A 24,878-nucleotide genomic window follows, 5' to 3' on the forward strand; every position below is an offset into this window, starting at 1 on the left:
GACGTATGAAAGTGATAGTTGCTCAGTTGTGTTTGACTCTGTGACTCCATGGACTATAACTCACCAGGCTGCTCCTTCCCTGGGATCCTCCAGGCAAGAATACTGGAATGGGTAGCCATTCCCTTCTCCAGGGTATCTTCCGACCCAGCAGTCAAACCCAGGTCTCCTGCATTGCAGGCATCTGAGCCCCCAGGCAATTGACTCAGATAATTGACATGTAACATTGTATACAATGTGTTGATCTGATACACTTATATATTGGGGAGTGATTAGCATTAGCTAATACCTGCATTACATCCCATAATTAATATTTATTTGTGGTGAAAACATTTCAGACTACCCTCTTGGCAGATTTCAAGTATTTCAGTTCAGTTCAGTTCAGTCGCTCAGTCGTGTTTGACTCTTTACAACCCCATGAATCACAGCATGCCAGGCCTCCCTTGTCCATCACCAACTTCCAGAGTTCACTCAAACTCACGTCCATCGAGTTGGTGATGCCATCCAGCCATCTCATCCTCTGGCGTCCCCTTCTCCTCCTGCCCCTAATCCTCTCATCATCAGAGTCTTTTCCAATGAGTCAACTCTTCACACGAGGTGGCCAAAGTACTGGAGTTTCAGCTTTAGCATCATTCCTTCCAAAGAACACCCAGGACTGATCTCCTTTAGGATGGACTGGTTGGATCTCCTTGCAGTCCAAGGGACCCTCAAGAGTCTTCTCCAACACCACAGTTCAAGAGCATCAATTTTTCAGCACTTGGCTTTCTTCACAGTCCAACTCTCACATCCATACGTGACCAAAGGAAAAACCATAACCTTGACTAGATGGACCTTTGTTGGCAAAGTAATGTCTCTGCTTTTTAATATGCTATCTAGGTTGGTCATAACTTTCCTTCCAAGGAGTAAGCATCTTTTAATTTCATGGCTGCAGTCACCATCTGCAGTGATTTTGGAGCCCAAAAAAATAAAGTCTGACACTGTTTCCATTGTTTCCCCATCTATTTCCCATGAAGTGATGGGACTGGATGTCATGATCTTCGTTTTCTGAATGTTGAGCTTTAAGCCAACTTTTTCACTCTCCTCTTTCACTTTCATCAAGAGGCTTTTGAGTTCCTCTTCACTTTCTGCCATAAGGGTGGTGTCATCTGCATATCTGAGGTTATTGATATTTCTCCCAGCAATCTTGATTCCAGCTTTTGCTTCTTCTAGCCCAGTGTTTCTCATGACGTACTCTGCATAAAAGTTAAATAAGCAGGGTGACAATATACAGCCTTGACGTACTCCTTTTCCTGTTTGGAACCAGTCTGTTGTTCCATGTCCAGTTCTAACTGTTGCTTCCTGACCTGCATACAGGTTTCTCAAGAGGCAGGTTAGGTGGTCTGGTATTCCCATCTCTTTCAGAATTTTCCACAGTCTATTGTTAGAACTAACACCCAAAAAAGATGTCCTTTCCATTATAGGGGACTGGAAGGCAAAAGTAGGAAGTCAAGAAACACCTGGAGTAACAAGCAAATTTGGCCTTGGAGTAAGGAATGAAGCAGGGCAAAGGCTAATAGAGTTTTGCCAAGAAAACGCACTGGTCATAGCAAACACCCTCTTCCAACAACACAGGAGAAGACTCTACACATGGACATCACCAGATGGTCAACACCGAAATCAGATTGATTATATCTTTGCAGCCAAAGATGGAGAAGCTCTACACAGTCAGCAAAAACAAGACCGGGAGCTGACTGTGGCTCAGAGCATGAACTCCTTATTGCCAAATTCAGGCTTAAATTGAAGAAAGTAGGGAAAACCACTAGGCCATTCAGGTATGACCTACATCAAATCCCTTATGGTTATATAGTGGAAGTGAGAAATAGATTTAAGGGACTAGGTCTGATAGACAGAGTGCCTGATGAACTATGGATGGAGGTTCATGACATTGTACAGGAGACAGGGATCAAGCCCATCCGTACAGTACAGTACTATTAGCTGTCAGCACTCTGCTGTAAGCTGGAGCCCCAGCAGTTACTCCTCCTAGTAGCTGGAAGTCTGTGCCCTTTGACCATGTTTCCCGGGTGGCTGGTGCTCACTCAGCCATGTCTGACTCTTTACAACCCCATGGACTGTAGCCCTCCAGGCTCCTCTGTCCATGGGATTCTTCAGGCAAAAATACTTGAGTGGGTTGCCATTTCCACCTCCAGGGGATCTTCCTGACCCTGGGATCAAACCTGTGTCTCCGCTTGGCAAGCAGATTCTTTACCACTGAGCCACCTGGCAATAAAGGAGCCACCTGGCAATAGAGAATCCACCTGCCCAATGCAGCAGACTAAGGAAACGCAGGTTTGATCTCTGGGTTGGGAAGATCCCCTGGAGAAGAAAACGGCTAACTACTGCAATGTTCTTGCCTGAAAAATTCCATGGACACAGAAGCCTGGTGGGCTGCACAGAGTCAGACATGACTGGGTGATTGAACTTGCACACACGCTGAACGCACCCTTCAACCAGCATCACCTGCTTTCACTCACCTCCTTGGCCTCTGGTCACCACCATTCTAGTCTTTGTTCCTATGATTGGCTTTTTCAGATTCTGCACGTAAGTGAGATCATACAGCGATTTATCTTTCTCTGTTTGACTCTTCTCACTTAGCGTAATGTCCTCAAGGTCCATCATGTTGTTGCAAATGGCAGGGTGTCCTTCTTATGTTTGAATAATATTCCATTGTATGTATAGACCACATCTTCTTTGTCCGTTCACCGACAGATGAGGGTTGTTTCCATATCATGCCTTTATCATCCTGCACTAAACATGAGAGTACAGATATCTTTTTGATATTCTGTTTTCATTTCCTTTGGATAAATATCCAGGAGTGAGATTGCAGGTTCATATCGTGGTCCCACTGTTAATTTTTTGAGGAACTTCCATACTGTTATCCATAGTAGTTGCACCAATTTGTGGTCCCATCAGCAGTTCCCAGGGATTTTCTTTTTGTCACATCCTCACCAACACTTGTCCTCTCTTATCTTTTTGACGATGTCCATTCTGATAAGTGTAAGGTGATATTTCAGTGTGGTTTTAATTTGCATTTCCCAAACTCAGTTTCTTAATAGGCAAAAATTACCTTGTAGGGTATGGTAACCTCTGAATGAAATAATATGATAAGTACATAATCGCACAGCTGTAAGGTAGGTATTACATAATTGTTAAAATCCCCATTGTTTGGAAGGGGGAAGGATTTGCAGCATTTTAGACAGAAAATTCTTGAGAGTTCCTTGGTCTGCAAGGAGATCCAACCAGTCCATCCGAAAGGAAATCAGTCCTGAATATTCATTGGAAGGACTGATTTCTGAAGCTGAAACTCCAATACTTTGGCCACCTAATGCAAAGAACTGACTCATTTGAAAAGACCCTGATGCTGGGAAAGATTGAAGGTGGGAGGAGAAGGGGACAACAGAGGATGAGATGGTTGGATGGCATCACCAACTCAATGGACATGAGTTTGAGTAAACTCCAGGAGTTGGTGATGGACAGGGAGGGCTGGCGTGCTGCAGGCTATGGGGTCACAAAAAGTCAGACATGATGAGCGACTGAACTGAACTGAACTGAGACAGGAAACTCTGAAGGTCCAGTTCCTTACTGAAAAAAAAATGAGGAAGACCTTTACTGGAGTTTATTTAACAGCTAAGCCAAGATCAGATATTCTGGTTCCCAGTGTTGGTGGCTATTGCCTGCTTAGGACTTGCTCCCAAAGCCAAAAGGAAACCCATGGCTGTCAGGTCATAAGCAACTAGAGATTCAGTCCAGGAGGGAGAGTGAGAACTCAGGGATGGAGATCTCAATTTGGGAAGACAAGAAGTCAGGGGTGAGCTTGGCTGTGGGAGCCAGTGTGGTCCCTACTGCTTGATGGCCTTGGTCTTGAAGGGCCAACATTATTCATGAAGGGCCTCGACAGAAGGAGAGGCACGTGGGAAAGAGCATGTGAGCAGGGAGAGGGATGGAAGAACAAGAGGACGTGCCCCAGAAACCCAGGGTTCACAATGCCCACTCAATGGATGCGATATCGATGCTTGTTGGAAGAGTGGATGATGAGTATTGGACCTGCTTCGATTACTCAGTGCCAGTCATCTCGTTTATAGTAGTCCTTTTGCACACGAGGCACGGAACAGTAAAGTGACTGGGCCAAGGCCAGACCCCTTTCAAAATCTGTGCTTTTCATTTAACTGCCTTGCTGTACTGCAAGTGAATGGATGAATAAGTGAGGGCATTTCCATCTTACCTGTTAAGAAGTAACAACATTGAAGGGCAAGTAACTTTCCTATAGTTAGAGAGTCATCAGTGGTGGAGTCAGAGCTGGCAGCTCTTTTGCTTCCTAGTCCAGCAAGCTGCTCACTAGTGCCAGGCTGTGTCTGTACCACCTAGTCAGGCCCTAGGCCCTCCCACCACCCCCTCTACTGAGCTGAGTTGTCATCTACAGCCCACCTGTGGCCCCATGTACCTGCCCGTCTTCCCAAGGTGGGGGCCATGGAAAGAGCCCAGGATTATGGTTAGAAGATCTGGGTTTGGGTTCCAGGTTGGCTGAATGACCTTGGGTAGGTCAAGAAGTCTCTCTGGCCTCAGTTTCTGTCTCTGGAAAATGGGGATAACAGGGTCTGCTTTTTCTAGTTGTGAGGAGTGATCGAGAGAAGGTGTAAGATGCACCTGGCAGGCTGCTGGCTGGTAAGAAGCACTGAGAAAGGGGTCAATGGATCCTCCCTCCCTCCCTCAATTCACTTTCTCCCTTCTCCTCTTCCTCCCTTTCTTCCTCCGGATGTCTCTGCAGACAGCATCTCATTTACTGAGGGAAGAAGAAACCATTCAGGCAGCCTGTGACATCTCACAGCCAGTTCTCAGTGGTCCTGGACTGGGGTGGTCTATCACTTGGCACAGATGAGGAGGTGAGCAAGGTCTGTACTCTGCCCTTTTAGCCCAGAATTGGTGGTGACGGTGGTGCTGGTGGGAAACAGATAAATATGCAAGTTCCATGGATCGGTTAGTCCTGACATACCACTCAGCAGATGAGCACTCTGAAAAGCCCAGCTTCCTGAAGAGAGAGGGTCTCATCGTCTACAGGGGAGCCGACTTCATAGAGTGGGTTCAAGAGATCCTAGGGTTGCTTAAATGCTCTCCACTCTCAGACTAACCAGCAACCTGCCAGTGGTCTCCCTCCACGAGAGGGGAGCACAGATGCCACACACATGGCTGGAATGGGGGGGGGGGGTCACAAACAGATGGGTGGGCAGGACCCTGGACAGGACTCTGCTTGTCCAAAGTCGGGGCGCTTCTCAGCTCTTCCAACTCCCTGTTGCCCTGCAGGGATGCAGGCCCCAGGTTGCCAGACCAAATTCTTCAGTGGAAGCCAGAAATACAGACTTTGTTGCAACACCTCCTGGCTTTAAATATTGGCTACAAATCATACATTAAAGAAAATAATAATTTTCAGTCTTAAGGATGACCAGCTGCCAGCCTCTGACTTAAGATTCTATGCGGTGGAGGACTGATCTGTATTGAAACAGCTGGACTTATTTGTTAAGTCAGCAAATATTTATTTGTTTTTTTTTTTGAGGTATAGTTGATTTATAATATTACGTTAGTTTCCAGTGTACAGCACAGTGATTCAATATTTTTGTAGATGGTCTTCTATTTAAAGTTATTGCAAAATAAAGGCTATATTTCCTATGCTGTACAATATGTCCTTGTAGCTTATTTATTTTATACATAATGTCAATAGTTTGTGCCTCTTAATCCTCTATGCCATCCTGCCCCTCCCACTTCCATCTTCCCATTGGTAACCACTAGTGTGTTCTCTATATCCATCAGCCTCTTTCTGTTTAGTTTTATATATTCTTTTGTTTTCTTTTTTTAGATTCCACGTATAAGTGATAACATACAATATTTGTCTTTCTCTGTTTGACTTGTTTTACTAAGCATAATATCCTCTAGGTCCAACCACATTGTTGCAAATGGTGAGATTACATTCTTTTTGATGGCCAAGGAATAGTCCATTGTATACCACATTCTCTTTATCTATTCATTTGTTGATGGACACTTAGGTTGCTTCCACATCTTGGCTAAGCTGAACATTGGGGTTCATGTGTCTCTTTGAATGATTGCTTTCATTTTCTCTGGATGTTATTCAGATACGGAACTGCTGGGTCATATGGTAGTTCTATTTTGTTTTGTTTTTTTTGGGTTTTGTTTTGTTTTTTTGAGGATGGTCCATCCTGTTTTTCATAGTGGCTTCACCAACTTACAGTCCTACCAACAGTATACTGGAGCCCCCTTTTCTGCATATCCTTGCCAAGATTTGCTATTTGCAGACTTTTTGATGATAGCCTTTCTGACAGGTTTGAGGTAATATCTCATTGTGGTTTTGATTCTCATTTCTCTGATGATTAGTGATTTTGAGTATCTTTTCATATGTCTTTTGACCATATCCTGTTGATATATCTTCTTTGCAAAAATATCTACTCCGATCTTATACCCATTTTTAGTCATTTTTTAAAATATTGAGTTGTATGAGCTATTAGTATATTTTGGATATCAGCCTCTCATTGTTCACCTCATTGGCAAATATTTTCTCTCTTTCAGTAGGCTGTCTTTTTGTTTTGTTGATGGTTTCCTTTGCTCAGCAAATATTCTGGGGGCATCTACTACATACCAGGTACTGTTCTAAGATCTGTGAATGCAGCTCTCATTAAATATAGACAAGAATCCTGGGTGCCTCTTGAAGCTGCCATCCCACCCTGGCCCTTACATTCTGCCTTCTGCTGCTGTATCTTTGAAGCTGCAATGATGACCTGGTTATCTTCATCCCCTTCTTAGGAAGATTTTGATTGAACCACATCCCAGCCACAGAGCCCAGTCATACCAGCTGGCAACCGTGGCTTGGTTCTTAATTTAGATACTGGCCATTGTTGGGGCCACAGACACCAGCATAGGTGTGTCTCCAGTTGTCCAAGGTCAAGCCCACATCCATAAGCCTGTGTCTCAATGTGACTCTGTGCTGAGGAGCTCAGGGTTTGCAGGGCACATGGCCACAAAAACACTTAGTGATGCTTACCATCAGCAACAAACTTTGGGGGCAAAAAGAAGGGCTGATCTGCTTAAACGCCATAGACCTGGCTATTCCTGTTCTCTGTTCTGACCTGGGCCCTGCTCTCAACCTCTCACCTGATCACAGCTGTCCCCAACCCTGAGCCCTTAGATTGGTGCCTTCTCCATCTCATTCATCAGCCTCCCCTCACCTGCCAGCCCCACTGAAGATCATTTTAGGAGAACATGACCTGATACCTCCCTTGGGGAAAATAGGCCATGGAGAGAAAGGTCAGGGGCTTAGTCCAGGTGAAAACTTGGCAGATTTCTGCAAAGGACTGGGGTAAGAAAGGCCTAGTACTGTCCTTTGCCACTGCTGACACCAGGGAAAATCAGATGAGATTCTAAGAGGGGAAAATGATTGCAAACACAGGTCGCAGCCTCCTCTTTAGGAATAAGAGCTCTCTGGTTGGTGTAGTTAATTAAAATTATAGCTCAGAAGCCTGTCTTCAAATTAAGTACTGTCTTCACTGTGTTTTGCCCTGAGTGTTGAGGGACAATTTCTTCTGCCTCTGTTCTTTGCTCAGTGATGAGTCCCAGGATCTTGCTGTGACCTGATCTGGGGATGGGTATATAAAATGTTCCAGAGTACTTTAAGCTCTGGTAAGTGCCTAAAGATTCCTAATTAATCTAGGAATGAACGGTTCACTGGGCATTGCAGTGTCAAAGATTAATTGGAGACTGAGGTCTCTTAGCAAAGAAATGCACACTTTTCTCCCTCTTCTCTTACTAGTTTTTTTTTTTTGTTGTTGTTGTTGTTGGAGTGGCTTTTGTTTGCTTCTGGGTCAGATCCAGCACAGTGTTCTCTGCACCAAACATCATTTCCCACTGGGAAGTATGTCTGGCCCAGAGAGTGTTCAGTCCTAGAGGGCTCAGTGTTGCTGGCACTGTTGGGAGAGGAGGGCCCTGTGCTGGGGTGGGGTCTGGGCTCCAAGAAGTCCTGGCAGCCAGGTTTCCCCGAGTCCCAAGTTTAGCCGCCTGGCTCTGCCCCTAGTCACCCGCCACTGCAGGGCTCACTTCCACAGGCTCCTCATCACTCTACTTATCAGGCACCTACTTGCCAAGAGAGCATCTGAGCCAGGGAGAGGGCTTCTCATCACTCCAGACTCTGGGGCACCTTTAACCTGAAGGTTTCCAGGTGGGTCCAGGTGTGTGGGTTTTTGAAGGCTGTTCGTTTTGTGAATGACCTGATGACCTCTTTTCATTTCTCTGTCTTCTTTCTGATTTTTTTCATTACCCTTCCCATTGTCACGCTTTACTGAAATCCAGTCAGAGCTAATAATACTTTCCAAGGGTATCAGCTGCTTTGGCTGATAAGATACTTAATTTTGTTAAGTGTCTTTATAGCCAGTGAATGAAATCATTAGGAAAAACCGAAAACAAAATCCCTTTTGTTGTGGAATTTTACAACACTTGCCTCCAGTTATCAGCACTTTTATTTATTGTTTCCCACCACTGTCCTCCTTGTTTAGTCTTTTTGTGGAGTACTTTAGAGCAAATTTCAAATGTTGCATGACATCACATCTAAATACTTCAAAAGGTAACTTTAACCAGTGAGAATGAAAACAAAAACAAGCCCTCTAATTGCCCACTCCCCTACAAGCCACAATGCCCTTTGTAACACCCAATAAAATTAACATTAATTTCTTCATATCAGGATCCAAATAAGGTCCACACAGGGTTACTTGGTGTGCAGATATTTTAGGAATGACTTTTCAATTTAGAGTTTTTCAGTGATTAGGGTGTCCTTGCTAGTTGCTGAGTGCTTCCTGTGGGCCCTGATGATGATCCCAGATTCTCACTATCTCCAGCAGGGTGTGCTACCCATTTTACAGATGCGGAAGGCAGTATAGCAGTTGGCCCCAGTCATGAAGCCCCGACTGGACCGAATGCATTAGCTTTTGCAGCTTGAGTTTTTGGAGGCCAGGGTTTTCTGTTTGGGTGCAGGCCGTGAAAGCATTTTCTGTCTTCGGTTGCCTCCTTCCAAAGGGAAGGCATCCTCTGTAGAAATGTTTGAAAATAATTGCTCTGAATGTTTGGACTTCTGGGGTGATCCATATGGTTTCTGAACATTATGCTTCTGCAAAACAAGCTTCCGTTTATGCCTGTGCTCCAGCGCAGTTGTGTCCGAATGTGCTCCGCTTTTCCTCTGAAGCAGAAGTGGTTTTGAATATGCCTCCACTATTCGAAATGACTTCCGGGGGGAGATGAGAACCGAGCAGAGAACAGCCTGGCCTTATGCTGAGTCCATGCTAAGTCCTCACATACATTCCTCATCACGGCCCTCCAGGCAGGTGGCATGGTTATTTCCACTCCCAGAGGAGGCAGCAAGGCTCAGAGAGATGTCACTAGCCCAAGGTCATAGCTAAAACGTGGCAAGGGTAAAAAATAGGTTTTCGCCCCACAGCTCTGGATGCCCCCGCTGCACCTTCGTGGCCCCACTGCCTTCTCTGCTATTTCCTCCACTCCGGGTCCTGCATTGGGACCTCGCTGTGCCAGTGTTCATCCAGAAAATGTCGAGCATTCAGAAAAATGGAAAGAGCCAAAGTGATTCACCTTATACTCCACCTAGATTAAGCAATTCGTGTTCTATCCTATTTGCTTTATCTCTGTGTTTATGTGTTTATTTATACACTTTTCTGATCTGAAAGCAAGCTGCTGACATATCACGATCCTAAACACCCTAAATGTTTAAGCTGCTTCCCCCAAAATATTCTTCTACATTTCTTCTCTATTGGAGGAAATTATATTTCTTTACAGGGATCTCATATCCAGCTCATTCTCTGGTTCCAAAATTTACTGAGTCATCCTCAAAGTTTCTTTTTAATAGTTAAAAAACACACAAAACTGTCCTTTTGACCCAAGATCCAGTCAGTGCACAGTGGTTACATTTGGTTGCCCTATGTCTTTATCTTGTAATGTGGAATATTGCAGCTTTGTTTCTGGACTTGTCTGTTCCTCTGCCCCTGTAGTTTGACAAGCTGGAAGTTGAGTCCAAAATCCTGATTAGGTTCCGAGTATACACATTTGGGGGCAGGAGGAGAAGGGGACGACAGAGGATGAGATGGCTGGATGGCATCACTGACTCGATGGACGTGAGTCTGAGTGAACTCCTGGAGTTGGTGATGGACAGGGAGGCCTGGCATGCTGTGATTCATGGGGTCTCAAAGAGTCAGACATGACTGAGCGACTGAACTGAACTGAACTGATACACATTTGGAAGAATGCTTCATGGGGATGCCATGCACTCCATATAACCATATGTCAGGGATCTTCGAGGGTCTGTGGTCCTAGCATTGGTGACCACAGGTTGGTTGTGCAGGTTAGTGCCATTTTTCCAAAAAAAAAAAAAAAAAAGCTGAAGAAGAGTCGGTGTGAGCAGAGGAGCATCTTTGAGCCCGTGGCTTTGCCTTTTCCGTGCAGCCTGTTCCTGGTTCTCTGTCTTTCTTCCTGGGCTCTAGATGGATGAGAACACCTCCAGACTTGACCCACATATTTCCACTGTCCCAGCACTCACCCCTGGGCTTTCCTGGTAGCTCAGCTGGTAAAGAATCCACTTGCAATGCAGGAGACCCCAGTTCAATTCCTGGGAATCAAAGATCCCCTGGAGAAGAGGTAGGTTATCCACTCCAGTATTCTTGGGCTTCCCTGGTGGCTCAGATGGTAAAGAATCCACCTACAATGTGGGAGACCTGGGTTTGATCCCTGGGTTGGGAGGATCCCCTGGAGGAGGGCGTGGCAACCCACTCCACTATTCTTGCCTGGAGAATCCCCACGGACAGAGGAGCCTGGAGGGCTACCGGAGCTCTGCCAGGCTCCTCTGTTCATGGGATCACAAAGGGTCAGACATGACTGAGCAACTGAGCACAGCACCACTCACCCCATCCCATCCCGTCATAATTTAGGAGAGCATAGTGGAGGAGTGCATCTTTTAATCACCTCCTGTTTTTCCCCTTGGTCAGAGAGGGATTCCTGCCCTGAAGTTACAGGGATCCCGACCATTCATGACAGCCAACACTGGACAGATGAGACCGAAGCAGTTCGTTAGTAACAGACTCACAGCCCATGGAAGCAGGATGCTGACTGTCACACAGGCTGCCCAGGGGCACAGCAAACCATGGGCAACGGGAGGCAGGCTTTGTACTATCAAGGGGCTCCAGTGCCCCCTGGTTCCCACAGGAGGATGTGGTTGACTTGTTAGAATAAGTCCATGGGCTGGCATTTCAGTCCATGGGACTGAGACCTGCTCTTCGGGGAGGGGCAGGTACTATACCTGGTCTCCTTGATAAGGGGGGTTGTTTGGTTGAAGGAGCTGAGTGGAAGGGGAACTTGTGGTTAGGACATGAGAAGCCTTTGTGGGTTCAGATGTCAAGGGAGGATGTGATATTGGACCTTAGTTTTTGGCGTTTTGCTGCAGTACAGCGTACATCTCCAGTACACTCTGTCCACGCAGGCACCGCCGCCCCCGCAGTTTATCTTATGGTGCAACCTCACCAGCCATACCAGCCCTCTGAGGTAGGTACTGCCACGATCACCACTTTATAGATGAGGAAACTGAGGCCTGGGAGGTGAAATGCCTTGACTAAGGTCCCGCAGCTGGAGGGGTGACTGAAACGCTCACCCAGGCTGCCCCCCGGGGTCTGTGTCCACTTGATTGAAAAGGACGTGAGATCTCGAGTGGAGAAAGGGGGACATGAATCCAGGCCCTGCCTCAGGTGGGCAGTTACACTTGCTGAAGCCCCAGGCTCTCCATTTATCGAGAGCTCATTACGGAGCAAGGGGGACCATCGCCAGAGGGTGGTGGTGACTCCAGGAGCTGTTTCTTGCCTGGTCCCTGGCTGGTCTCCTGGGTACAATTCTCCTCCATCCAGGTGAAGGGCAGGTAGCTTTGATTAAGTCAGCTGCTGCGAGGGAACCTGCATTTCTGAAGGACAGCGAGGAGGGAAGTGGAAGCATCTTCTTCCATTTCTCTTTTTACCTCCTTCCCGATGTGTTATTCTTTCTTTTTCTCTTTCACAACAAACAGCAAATTGCTCCTTACAAGGATTTGATCTCAGTTGTTCACACTGAGTGAGAATTGAGATCGACATCCTGCGTTTCCCAAGAGTGAGGCTGTATTTCTAATTGTGGAAAATTTTATCTCTTATTAAAATAATTGCAGATGCCATTACATTGGTGGGGATTTGTGTGTGTGTGTGTGTGTGTGTGTGTGTGTGTGTGTGTGTGTCTGCATGCGTGCATGTTCCTGGATCTCCTTAGAATTCCAGAATATGTGCCAAGGACATGGAAGAGTGGACTTCCATCAGTGGACTGCACAGATAGAACTGTGCAGATTTAGGCAAGGCATCCTATGTCTTATAACCTTAGTGCTCTCATCTCTAAAATGGGAATAACAATAATTTCAACCTCATACGATTGTTAAGAAGGTTAAACAGAGTAATGTTGGAAAACACCAAGTAAAGCCCTTGGCACAAGACAGCTCCAAACGTGATGACTAGTTACTATTATTAGAGTTGTTAGGCTTGTCGTGGGGATGGTCAAGCTCCCCCACCCAGGGTAAAGCCTGTCTGGTGGCAGGTCTCTGGTTTACTGCCTCACAGAGATAATCCATCAATTTGTTCTCTCGACGGTCTGTCCCCAGGACTAATAGAAAATCTGAAACACCCCCTCCCTGCCAGTGGAGCTGTCTGCCTGTTCTGCTGACCATTTGTAAGTGTTTTCCCTCTTGCCTGAGCGAGGCTCACTAGAGAGGAAAAGTCAATAGTGCAATTAAGAAACATGCTCTGCTTTCTGCTCTTTCCTGGAAAGCTTTATCATGTGTCTTGTTTTTTCCTCCTTCGGATCTTGCAAGGTTCAAAAGTGACTTTCTGGGCCATTGTTTGCTCAAAGAATGGCTAAAGGATGTGGTTGGTAGTTGTTGGCATTCATCTGTCCTGTCTCATCTCCTTCCTACAACGTGAAACCTCACTGTCCCGGGTTGGGCAGAAACGGAAAAGGGAAGACTTCTTAGACCCAGCGGTCATGTCAGCCATCAGCATCATTCTTGCCCACATTTGCAAGAACAGCAGCCAATCAAATCAGCTTTGACTGAGCCCTTTGGTGCCCCAGGCCCTGTGCCATATTCTAATATTTCTTCTTGCTAATGACAGTAGTATTATCACTGCCCTGCCCTGGCCATCCTGGGAAGTGAGGAAGGAGACTGGAAATCTCAGAGAGGTTAAGTGACTTTTCTCAAGTCACCCAGCTGGCAAATGCCAAATCAGTGATTTGAACCAAGTTTAAAGGTCTAAGTTCATATTTCCATATAATCTTGTGTTATTTATGTTTGGGGGAAAGGATGTCGACCTCTGAGTCTAGTAGGTGGCAGAAATATTAACCTATCTTGAAAAAAGCCTATTAAGGAACATGAGTTAAATGTCATTGACAAATCTATGGAATCTCTTAGAAGATTATAGGGAGATCCTGGGGTTTTGAGAACTTAACTTTGAGTCAGAAAAGACCTAGAGGACAGTAGCATCATAGTCCCTTGTTCAGGGACTTATTCCTGCTACTGTGATGTCAAGATTGGCCATTTCTCTGGGTTCCCAGCTTTGGGCTGAATCTCTTGCCACATTCAGCAAGTGGACAGTAATAGATACACACCCTGGGGTGGTGAGACTTTGTGGTCAGAGTTCTAATACCTGTAACTAGAGGCCTTGACATCTCATCCCCCAGTCAGGTGGAGCTTAGCCTCCCTTGACTGTAGTCTCTGCAAGAATGTGATCATATGTGTTTCATACACCAGGGTTCATAGGACAGTATCTGGTACATCACAGACACTCAGTAAATTTTTGTTGAATGAATAAACAACAGGCAAAGGCGGAAGTTGATTGCCTGCCCCTGCTGTGCCCCTTCCTGTGTAAGCAGACTGTATCCTGGGCTGCTTAAGGGCAGGTGAACTGTGAAAACAGGACTAGCCAACAGGAGAGAGTGTGTCTGTGCATGTGTATGTGTGTTTGTGAGCGTGTGTGAGTGTGGTATGTATCTGTCATGCTGTAAATGCTACCCTAGCTGGCCCTGGTCTGGGCATCCTCTGATGGGCAAGGTGATGTTTTTATTTGCTGCTGATATTTTTTTTATTAAAACATAAACATGTTTCATCCACCTCATTAGAACTGATTCAAATGTATTCTTTTCAATGGCTGAGTAATATTCCATTGTGTATATGTACCACAGCTTTCTTATCCATTTGTCTCCTGATGGACCAGTACAATATTATAAAGTAATTAGCCTCCAATTAAATAAATCAAAAAAACATTAAAATGTTTTTATTTTCCTGGAAAGACCCTCATGGTACAGTGTGAGACATGGGAATTGCATCCTTTTCTCCTGGGTGAGGGTTCAGGGGACCACGGCAGGTTGACAGGCCACGTGTCTGTGATTAGGCGAGGAGCAGTGACTGGTCCCCTACTGAGGGGAAAAGGGAAACCCTAGGATGCTTTTGTCTGCTTGGCTTTATCTCTCCTTCAGCTTTCTGCCTCCTCTTCACTCTGTGTCAACATCCAATCTCTTTCTGCCTCTTTTCTATTTCAGTTAGTTTTGGTAAGGCCTTCCTGTATCTTAGAAACTTGCTTGCTTCTGCTTGCCTTCTGCTCCCTTAAGTTCTGTTTTGGTGTGTGTGTGTGTGTGCGTGTGTATGTGGTTGTGGTTGTGTGTGTGTGTATGAGATATGTAGATAAGATCTGGTCTAAGGAGGATTAAAGCATCTATGCTATGCATAGACTCGTGGTTCAGGCGGTAAAGAATCTGCCTACAATGCAGGAGACCCAGGCTTGATCCCTGGGTTGGGAAGATCCTGTAGAGAAGGGAACGGCTGCCCTCCCCAGTATCCTTGCCTAGAGAGTTCCACGGGCAGAGGGCCTGGCAGGGCACAGTCCACGGGGTTGCAGTGAACTGGCCACGACTGAGAGGCTAACACTGGCCCTAAAAAGTTAGAAGAGCACCTTTGAATTTTCTTATTGTCGGTTTTCCAAATTCTTCTGTATCGTCAGAGAACTAAGAAGAAGATGAGTAACACTGTCTAAACTTTGCAGGGAGAAATTAAGAGAAGGTTAGACTAAGATAATTGTCCAATTCGAAGGAGCTTGTCTTGGATCAAAATCCCACAGCAAATTATTCATGTCCTATTTCCCTGGTAGCTCAGTTGGTAAAGACTCTGCCTGCAGCGCAGGAGACCTGGGCCCGATCCCTGGGTCAGAAAGATCCCCTGGAGAAGGAAATGGCTACCCACTCCAGTGTTCTTGCCTGGAAAATCCTGTGGACAGAGGAGCCTGGCAGGCTACAGTCCATGGGTTGCAAGAGTTGGACACAACTTAGTGACTCAACCACCACCACCTATAATGGTAACTTCATGCTTTTCACATCAGAACATGTTGACCTATATAGCTTGAAAGTGAAAGTGAAGTTGCTCAGTCATGTCCAACTCTTTGCAACCCCATGAACAGTAGCCTACCAGGCTCTACCATCTATGGGATTTTCCAGGCAAGAATACTGTAGTGGGTTGCCATTTCCTTCTACAGGGGAACTTCCCAATCCAGGGATCGAACCCGGGTCTCCTGCATTGCAGACAGACACTTTACCGTCTGAACCACCAGGGAAACTCATTTTATTTTAGTTTCAAATCACTGTTAAGGGCACTGATGTTTTTGATAATAGTTAAGATTCAGTGACTGCATTTGATGGGGGGAGAAGTCAGTTATTTTGAGACTGGACTGGTCCTGGATGCTGAATCAGAGTTGATCAGTACCAATGCAGAAAACATTGCTTTCACACCTATGGGATCTCATTAACTCACATTTTTTCTTTGAAATGATTAATACATGATATTTCTGACTTATTAGGTTTACATTCATCCTTCTCTCATAGGGCTTGTTCTTCCTCTCTGTTTACTTTTGGTCATTGAGTCTGATGAAGTCTTAGAAGTCCCCTCCACTCTTAAGCCTGTCTGGATTTAAAATGGATAAATGGGGCATTTAGCCACAGAATTGGGGTACCGACTGTCACACCAAGACTCTTTCTTCAAGAGTCTCTGCAGTGATGGGGAAAGGCCATTCACAGGGGGGATAGTTTTGATTCTTAGCCTCAGAGTATGAGGAACTCTGCATCGGTGGGTCTGCCAGACCCTTTCTGGGCACTGAGATATTTTTCTCTGCATTATATTTATTGGAAATAAAAGTAAGCAAAGTGGGTTTACATACCTCCCAGTGGCCAAACAGTTGCTCCTCTTCCTTCAGCGTTTTCCTGAAAATGCAATGGTATAGGTCATTATACTGGCCTGGGGTATGCTGGGATTATCAGCATAGTCAAGTCATTATGCTGATGCTGGCAGGAGGTCCTAAGACTCTTGGGGCTATTTCTTCTGTAGTGAATGGCCTCCAATTGCTGTGCTTTTGAGTTATCATTTTTGCTTTTCATCTTTTTTCTGCCTCTTCTGTGGTGCAAGTGGTGCTGGAGATAATGGTAGGGGCTTCACAAAGCGAATTTCCACTATCTGTGGACATGATCCACCTGACTCTGTATCATGAAGAAGGCTTGTGCATCCTGCCTCCTCTCCTTCTATCCTCCCACCTTGCAGGGAATGATCTTGACTTCACAGAGAAGGCCAGCCTCCACCCAGAGGCAAAAACATCAAGGTAGAATTTAATAGCCTGCTTTTAACATTTACCAATGATTTATAAAAGGAATGCCAATCCCATAACTCAGCAGTGACAACAGGTTTCTTCTAGAATAAACTCATTGCAGTTTACAAAGTCTGAAGAAAAGTCACAGTGCAAGTGGAGAGCAGATCAAGCAAAACTGGCCCCCTTGGTTCTTCTCCCCCCACCTTGGTTCTTAAATGGCTGAAGTTGGGAAGCATGGGCTTTCCTCAAGAACTCTGTCTGTACCACTATAGCGCTCACAGCAATCTTGTGAAAAATGAAGATTCTGAGTCAGCAGATCTGGGCTGGGGCCCAGGTTTCTGCATTTTAAAAACATAATTTATTTCTTTTTGGCTGTGCTGGGTGTCAGGTGCTACACGGGCTTTTCTGTAGTTGAGACAAGCAGAGGCTACTGTCTAGTTGCAGTGCATGGTGAGTGGGCTTCTCATCCCAGTGGCCTCTCTTGTTGCAGAGGACGGCTCTAGGGTGTGTGGGCTTCAGTAGTTACAGTCCCCAGGCTGTCAAGCGCTGGCTCAGTAGTTGTAGCATATGGGCTTAGTTGCTCCACGATATGTAGGATATTCCCGGGCCAGGGATCAAACCCCTGCCTCCTGCTTGGCAGGTGGACTCCTTACCACCGAGCCACCAGGGAAGTCCAGTTCCTGTATTTTTAACATCTCCGTCCGAGGTGGTGCTGATATGGTGGCTTCTTGTGACTCTAGGTTTGGTCCACAGACCAGCAGCATCAGCATCCTCAGGGAGCTTGCTGGAGATGCCAAGCCCTGACCTGCTGTATCAGCAGTCCCCAAGAGGTCTCTGGGCTCATTCTTGTTTGGGAAGCCCTGATCGTTCACGCTGCTGGGGGGCCGAGGGGAGGTCCTCAGTGCGTAGTGAGCCCTGCTGAGCAGACAGTCGGATCCCATGCCTGAATTCCTCCCCTGGAAGCAAGGTTTCATTTCCTGCTTTCCAACCCATTTTACGGAGAGTTCCTGGGAGGATGTTTCCAGGCCTGGCGTGCCCTCTCCTGGGGGCACCCTGTCACACTTCCGTAACTTTCCATTCTGCCGCACGCCCAGCTCTGCTCCCGTCTGCATTTTGAAACTCACGCCCTCTGTGTAGCTGCCTCGCTGTCTGGACTCTCGGAGGCAGACGCCAGTGACGGGTGTGCGGGGAGAAGGGACATCTATCTTTCCTGGTGTGCTGCTCCCAGAGGATACGATTTCCTTGACAGATGCGTTCTGGCTGCAGCCGCTCAGGGTGGGGCGAGGAGTCGTGTGATAGGCTGGGTGCACGAGGCTTTAAAAGATCGCCATGAGGATAGCGTCCCCTGGGTGACAGATGAGATGAGGAAGGACCGGGCTCAGTGGCGAGCCTGCTCCTTGGCCCTGTGGCCAGCTGTGTGCAGAGGAAATGGGGATCAGAGTTCTGGGGTCTCTGAGAGTAGGGGCTGCAAGACCATTATAACGATGACAGCCTACGGGTGACAGATTGTATTTGAAAGGTGGCTGAAGCCCTCATCTTACCTGCTTTTCTATAATGGGACTCTGCCACACCACTGCTAAGAGGTGGAGTCAGTTCCCCTGTTTTGAATCGGGGCTGACCTTCTGTCACCCAGTGATGCTACAGGACTTCGGGGGCTGGGTCAGAAAAGCCATTCAGCTTCTGCCTGGACCTCCTGAGACCTGCATTCCAGAGGAAGCCAGCAGCCATGAAAAATTCTGACTATGCTGACTCTGTCGTGCTGGAGAGATGTGTGCAGTGCTCCATGTGGCAGTGCTAGCTGAGCTCCTGGTTGACAGCCAGCCCCCATGTAATGGACCAGCCTGATGTCCATCCTGGTTAAGCCTTCAGGTGATGCAGCCCCAGCTGATGTCTAACTGCTGTGACCACGTGAAGTGAGCTCTGCCTAGCTGGACCCGTCTCAATTTCCTGATCCACAAAATCATGAGCAAAAGAAAACAAGTGGTTTAAGGCATTAAGTTTTGGGGTAATTTGTTATACATCCAGAGTAACTGGAATATTCTGGAAGCTTTAGGTTTCATAAGTATATTCTTGAAGTGTTAGTCACGCCATCGTGTCTAACTCTTCTGTTACCCTGTGGACTGTAGCCCACCAGGCTCCTCTGTCCATGAAATTTTCCAGGCAAGAACTGGAGTGGGCTGTCATGCCCTCTTCCATGGGACCTTTGTGGTCCAGGGATCGAACCCAGGTCTCCCACATAGCAGGCAGATTCTTACCATCTGAGCCACCAGGGATGCCAACATACTCTTTAAAATAACTTGCAAATACAATTCTTTTTACTTAGTTATATTTAAAATGCTTTTAAAATACCCAAGTGCAGTGAGTAGGTTGTTGCAAAATGAAATCCACTCACCACCATGCCCCTCCCCCCCCAAAAGCCTGAAAACTGTCTAGAAAACATTTTTTTACTAGAAAACTATCTAGTAAAAACTTGCAGTTGGAGGCTAGAGTAAAATGATAAAGTGACAAAATGCTGGTTTCTGTGTGTGCTCTGTTAGGTACTTTATATTCGTTCATTTAAGTTTTATTTCCACTCTGTAAGGTGTGCCCATTTTCCAGATGGCTGGACTGAGGCTCAGAGATGTTAATGAACTCACTAAGAGCCACACAGCAGGGGCTGGGATTTGAACATGGATGAGACTGACTCCAGTGCCTGTCCTTCAGCAGATGGAAGAATTGTTAATGTAGAGAGCTAAATTTCTAAGTCTTCTCTTCTTGTGGACAAGGGTGCTGGGAATCTTGAAGAATTTTCTTGTTTAGTGCTGGGCCCTTCAGAATCACCTGGGGAATATTTTAAAATTCATGTACCAGGCCCAGTCCATACCAAGGCTATAGGTCTGGGGTAGGGTGTTTCCAAAGGTTCTAACCCTTCTTCATTTGTCACCTCTGACCTAACCCAACCTCCCACGTTGTAGGGGGCTTCCCAAGTGGCACTAGTGATAAAGAACCCACATGTCAACGCAGGAGATGTAAGAGACAGGATTCAGTCGCTGGATTGGGAAGATCCCCTGGAGAAGGGAATGGCAACCCACTCCAGTATTCTTACTTGGCAAATTCCATGGACAGAGGAGCCTGGTGGGCTGCAGTCTATGGGATTGCAAAGAGTCGCTCATGTCTGAAATGACTTATCATGCACACACTCACACACCCAGGTTGCAGGTGAGGACATTGAGGCCCAGTGAAAAGTGGGTTGTTCTGAGGCCAGAGCAGCTTAATGGTGGAGCTCGGGCAGAAAGCAGGTTTCCCAGCACCCAGATGGCATGAACCCTTGTGTCTTGGAGGAGGCTTGGAGGGCTGTGAGCAGAAATTACTTTACACATCAATGCAGGGGTCTCAGGGCATTGCAATAAGATCCTATAATAGGTATGTTCTGGGCTGAGTCCTGATTGAAACAGTCAGGGGCCAGCACCACTTTCTTCTTGAAATTTCATAAATACATGGACAGAAGGACAGAGTTTTACGACGTGAAAAACCTCAGTTGTGGGGAGAGAGAGGGGAGGAAAGGAACAGAGAGAGACATAGAGAGGGAGGGACGTGTACCTAGAGACACAAAAGACAGATTGAAGTTTAGGTCTCGTTTAGATATAGACATGATAGAATTCAGTGTGAGGCTGATGAGACAGAGGCTATTTTTTTTTTTTTTTAACAGTAGCAGCTGTTCAAAGTCTGGAACAGACAGTAGTAGATTCTGCAGTCACTGGAGAGTCACTGAGAGTTCCACCCTGCTGGACTCTGAGGACATAGCCCTGGAGAGTGACTCCAGCCTCCCTGCCCTCCCAGTGTAGCTGGGCATACAGACAAATGATCATGCAAAGCCCCAAATCTAGGGCAGAAACCAAGACCCTCAGACTGCTGACTCTGTCCCAGGGCAGGAATGGCTTTAAGATGACCCACCATCTAGGTTTTTTCTGAGATTGGGGGTTTTCCTGGGATATAGGACTTACAGTGCTAAAACCAGCAGTGAAAGTGAAAGTCGCTATGTCATGTCCGACTCTCTGCGACCCCATGGACTATACAGTCCATGGAATTCTCTAGGCCAGAATACTGGAGTGGGTAGTCTTTCTCTTCTCCAGGGGATCTTCCCTCTCAAGGAATCGAACTGGGGTCTCCTGCATTGCAGGTGGATTCTTTACCAACTGAGCTATGAGGGAAGCCCATGAGAGTCCTGGGCAAACTGGGACTGTTAGTCACCTGGCTGGTCTCCTAGATGAGACGACTGTTGACCTCCAACTCCCATCCCCCAGCTTCCCTCCTCCTCATCTTGGCAATGGTACCCCATTTGCTGAAAACCCAAGCCAGAGCCCTTGGACTCACCCTTGCCCCCGCCTGTGCGTGTTCTTCCACTTTCTGCCCTGCCTTTTGCTTCTCTCTGCAGGCATCTCTTGTTGGGACAGCTGCCCTCATCTCCTCACTGTCTCTGCCTCCCTCCTCTGTTCTGCTCCAATGCTCCATCTTCACCACTGTTCATTTCATTCCATGCTTTTCTGCCAAATTCCTTCTTGGTTCAAAAGCCAGATTCCTCAGTCTGGCACACAAGCCCTGACTCACCCAGACACATCTGAAGCCACTCTGAACTGGATTCACCAGTTGGAGAACTGGGCTGGAGAGCTGGGAGGGGGCCCAGGGGCTGAAAGCTGGCTAAACTGTTGTTCTTCCCTGCAGGTTTTCTCTTGGTGGTGATTCTTTTCAACCACCTGGGTGTTGCAGGTTCCCAGGGTGAGAGATGGGTCGGGAGGTGGAGGCTTAGAGCTTTCTGGTTCCTTAACAGCAGTCACCCATCCCCCTCCCACTTCCTTCCTTCTTTCCTCTGCTGTCTCTCCTGTCCCAGCCTTCTCCTTTCTGGAAGCTTCTTTCTCTCGCTCTGCCCCCTAGTGGTGGTGATGGTGGAGGGGCGCCATCTGGAGTAACCTGGAGGAGGAACACCGCGGGTGCTTTTCTCTAGTCCTGCCCGCTGCTCCATCCCCTTCGCTCCAACTCAAGTCCATTTTGTCCCCAGAGATGGCTGCTGGCCTGGCCTTGCCCCAGTCCGAGCCACCATTCTGGAGTTGAACTCCCAGTTCCCTTTGGATGCCCGAGTTCTTACGGTCCTTGTGTGTCCGCCTCTCAGCTCTTCTCTTATGCCCGCCATTGGTCCTAGCAGGCTGGTGGTGACAAAAGGCCCTGCAGTCCTGGTGATTCTTCCATCTTTCCCCTGCTGGAGCTGCCTGCGAACCATCAGCTGGGAAGCTTGTCCTTCCCTCCCCAGGGACCAGTCTGTCCACTCTGAGCTCTTGCATAAGCTGTTTCCTCCCCAATGCTCAGCCCTCACGCCTCTTTCTTTGTTTTGTTTCAGTTTTACAGAGTTTTTGGATCCCTTCCAGAGAGTCATCCAGCCAGAAGAGATCTGGCTCTATAAGAATCCCCTGGTGCAGTCAGACAACATCCCCACCCGCCTCATGTTTGTAAGTACCCTTGATTTCATGGTTGATGGGACCCCTCCCCCGAGTGTGAGCCACATGGGTTTTCACTTCTGTTTCTCTATCCCCTGCTGATGACGGCAAGCAGCCTGAAGAACAGAGGTGAACGGCCCAACAAATTAAAATTCAATTCCAGATCAGGAGGGTTCACCGCTTGGTCATGTGAGAAGCAATTGCCCGAGGCTTTGGAAAAGAAGGGCCCTGCTTACTTGAGCTAAACCCGAACTGTTTCCAAATACTTAGAGTAGAATAAGATGAGCAACTAGTGAACAAAGTTGCCTGTTCCATTGTCTTTTAAAGCAGATCTCAATTTAGCCACCCTCAGACACCGTTGACTGCTCTGTTAACCGCTTTTCTGGGTTTGGCTGGTCAGTTAACCAATGATGAGACCACTGTGTGTGACTCAACTCTGGATAGCGTCTCTGATTCTAGGATAGATGGGCTAACACCCAAATAATTGGTGGATATATTGGGACTAATTTTACCTCTTCATTCTACTCCATGTTGATTACAGCCTTTTATACTTTCCCTACTATGGGTTTTCCTGGTGGCTCGGGTGGTAAAGAATCCACCTGCAAAGCAGGAGCCCCAGGTTTGTTCCTTGGGTTGAGAAGATCCCCTGGAAAAGGGAATGGCAACTCCAGTACTCTGGCCTGCAGAATCCTATGGATGGAGGAGCCTGGTGGGCTATAGCTCATGGCATCGTAAAGAGTGGGACATGGCTGAGTGGCTAACACTACTATGTGCTGGTCGCTTGCTGAAAGCTTAGGAAGGATTTTCTCATTTAGACCTACCTTGATTGAGGGTGGGAGGAGAAGGGGACAACAGAGAATGAGATGGTTGGATGGCATCACTGACTCAATGGACATGAGTTTGAGTAAACTCCTGAAGTTGGTGACTGACAGGGAGGCCTGGAGTGCTGCAGTCCATGCGGTTGCAAAGAGTCAGACACGATTGAGCGACTGAACTGAACTAACTGTTTCCCAGTGAGGAAGATGTCATTATTGTCTGAATTTTGCAGATGCAGACCTGCATCCCAAAGAGATGAGAGAGCTTGCCCAAGGCCACACAAGCTAGAGAGTGGGAGAGCCTAGATTCGCACCCAAGCAGCCAGCTCTGAGCCCTGCTCTCAGCCAGGAGGTTGCCCTGCAGTCTGGAGCTGAGTGTTCAGGACTCCTTGCTAAGGCTCACCAGCTCCTGGAGAATTGCTTTAAGGCCTTTCTGTGGCAGAGGAAATATTGAAGCTCGGTCTTGTTACAGAACAAGAATGTAGCTTTTGGATGGGCAATGCTGTAGCTTGAAGCTTTTGCCTATTGACCAGCCATCATGTGTCCTGTCTCTGGGAACTCAAGTGTGTGTTCCAGAGTTTTATAGAGCACACAAAGGATATTTTTTGCACTTTGAAAGAAATCCCTCTGATTTGGGGAGGAAATCTTGTTCATCCGTGATTGGAAAGATCACCAATGATTGTTTCAAAGATGATTGGAAAAGATCTTTGTGTCTGCAGACATCCCCAAATGTCCAGAACACTACATGAACATCACAGTCTCATTTTTATTGCTTTTTCATAATTACCTTCCTGCTGGAAAATAAACCAGATTTTTGGGAATATCAGGGAAATGGAATAATGTAGGGTTCTTGTGAGTTGGGCATTGCCTTACATCTGTGTGTTAAAATCAGACTTTTTTCCCATTTCTGTTCCAACTCACATCTTCCATAAACCCTAGAAATAAAGTAACTAGCATGTGCCTCACTAGCTTACTCCATGGTCTTAGTAGGAGGAGCTTCTGTTTATCACTTATCCCCATTTTCAAAGATTTCACATTTCGTGTGCTGTAAAACCCAATTTGGAGATGCCTGTTCACATGGGATGTTGTGATGAATCTGTGGCTGTGTCCTAGATTTATGAACAATGGATTGTTTTGAAGTCTAGATACAAATGCCACAAATATCCTGGCCGCAGACACAAATAGGATGGAGCACATTTGCATGTTGGCAGTGGAGGGAAGGAGGCAGTAAAGGAGTTATTCAGTGCTGTGATTCTCAGAGAATAGAAGGGCATTCAGCCACAAACACTGATGCATACCCTCTAATCTCCTAATGAAATAAGTTCAACCTTTTGTTTTGTTAATAGTTGTTGATGAATTTCATTCATTCGGTCGCAAGATTTAGTGCGACTCCATAATAACACAAGGAAAGCAGTAGAGACATTTAGAGTATGTGCAACGCAAGATGAGAAATGCTTTGTCACCACATAAATTAGATTTGTTCTCCTGGGTTTTATTGAGAGTTTAATATAAGATATCATTTGTCTGCTTTTGATCTCTACAAACTTTATGGTGTTTCTAAAAGAATATATAAGAGAACATATTTTCAATGTTTTTTTAAAAAATCACTTGGCTTCCTTAGAAAGCTCCAGTTTCATTACTTAACACATAAATGATCCTGGGGTCTCCTCTACTTTTGTTTAGAATGTTTTACTCTAAAGGCAAACTTTCTGATAACCAAAGTGTTTTTTTAAGGCAGCTGTTGTGAATCCAGGTTTCTTTGCAAAATCAGTGTTTCTGGAGTTATGCTTACTTGTGTGCATGTCTGTTTTAAAAGAGCTATTTGG

The 24,878-nt window shown here is 46.5% G+C and overlaps 1 protein-coding gene across 1 annotated transcript in view; it reads left to right on the forward strand.

Moving 5' to 3' along the window:
- The window catches only part of PLPP4 (phospholipid phosphatase 4), a 145,142-nt gene that overhangs the window by 37,141 nt on the left and 83,123 nt on the right, over nucleotides 1–24,878 (forward strand). The window contains exons 3-4 of the mRNA XM_052660823.1: nucleotides 21,471–21,524; nucleotides 22,110–22,249. Coding sequence (XP_052516783.1) covers nucleotides 21,471–21,524; nucleotides 22,110–22,249 — 194 coding nt within the window. The remainder of the gene's footprint in view (nucleotides 1–21,470; nucleotides 21,525–22,109; nucleotides 22,250–24,878) is intronic.

The sequence above is a fragment of the Budorcas taxicolor genome, chromosome 23, assembly GCF_023091745.1.
Source record: "Budorcas taxicolor isolate Tak-1 chromosome 23, Takin1.1, whole genome shotgun sequence".
NCBI classification, from domain to species: domain Eukaryota; kingdom Metazoa; phylum Chordata; class Mammalia; order Artiodactyla; family Bovidae; genus Budorcas; species Budorcas taxicolor.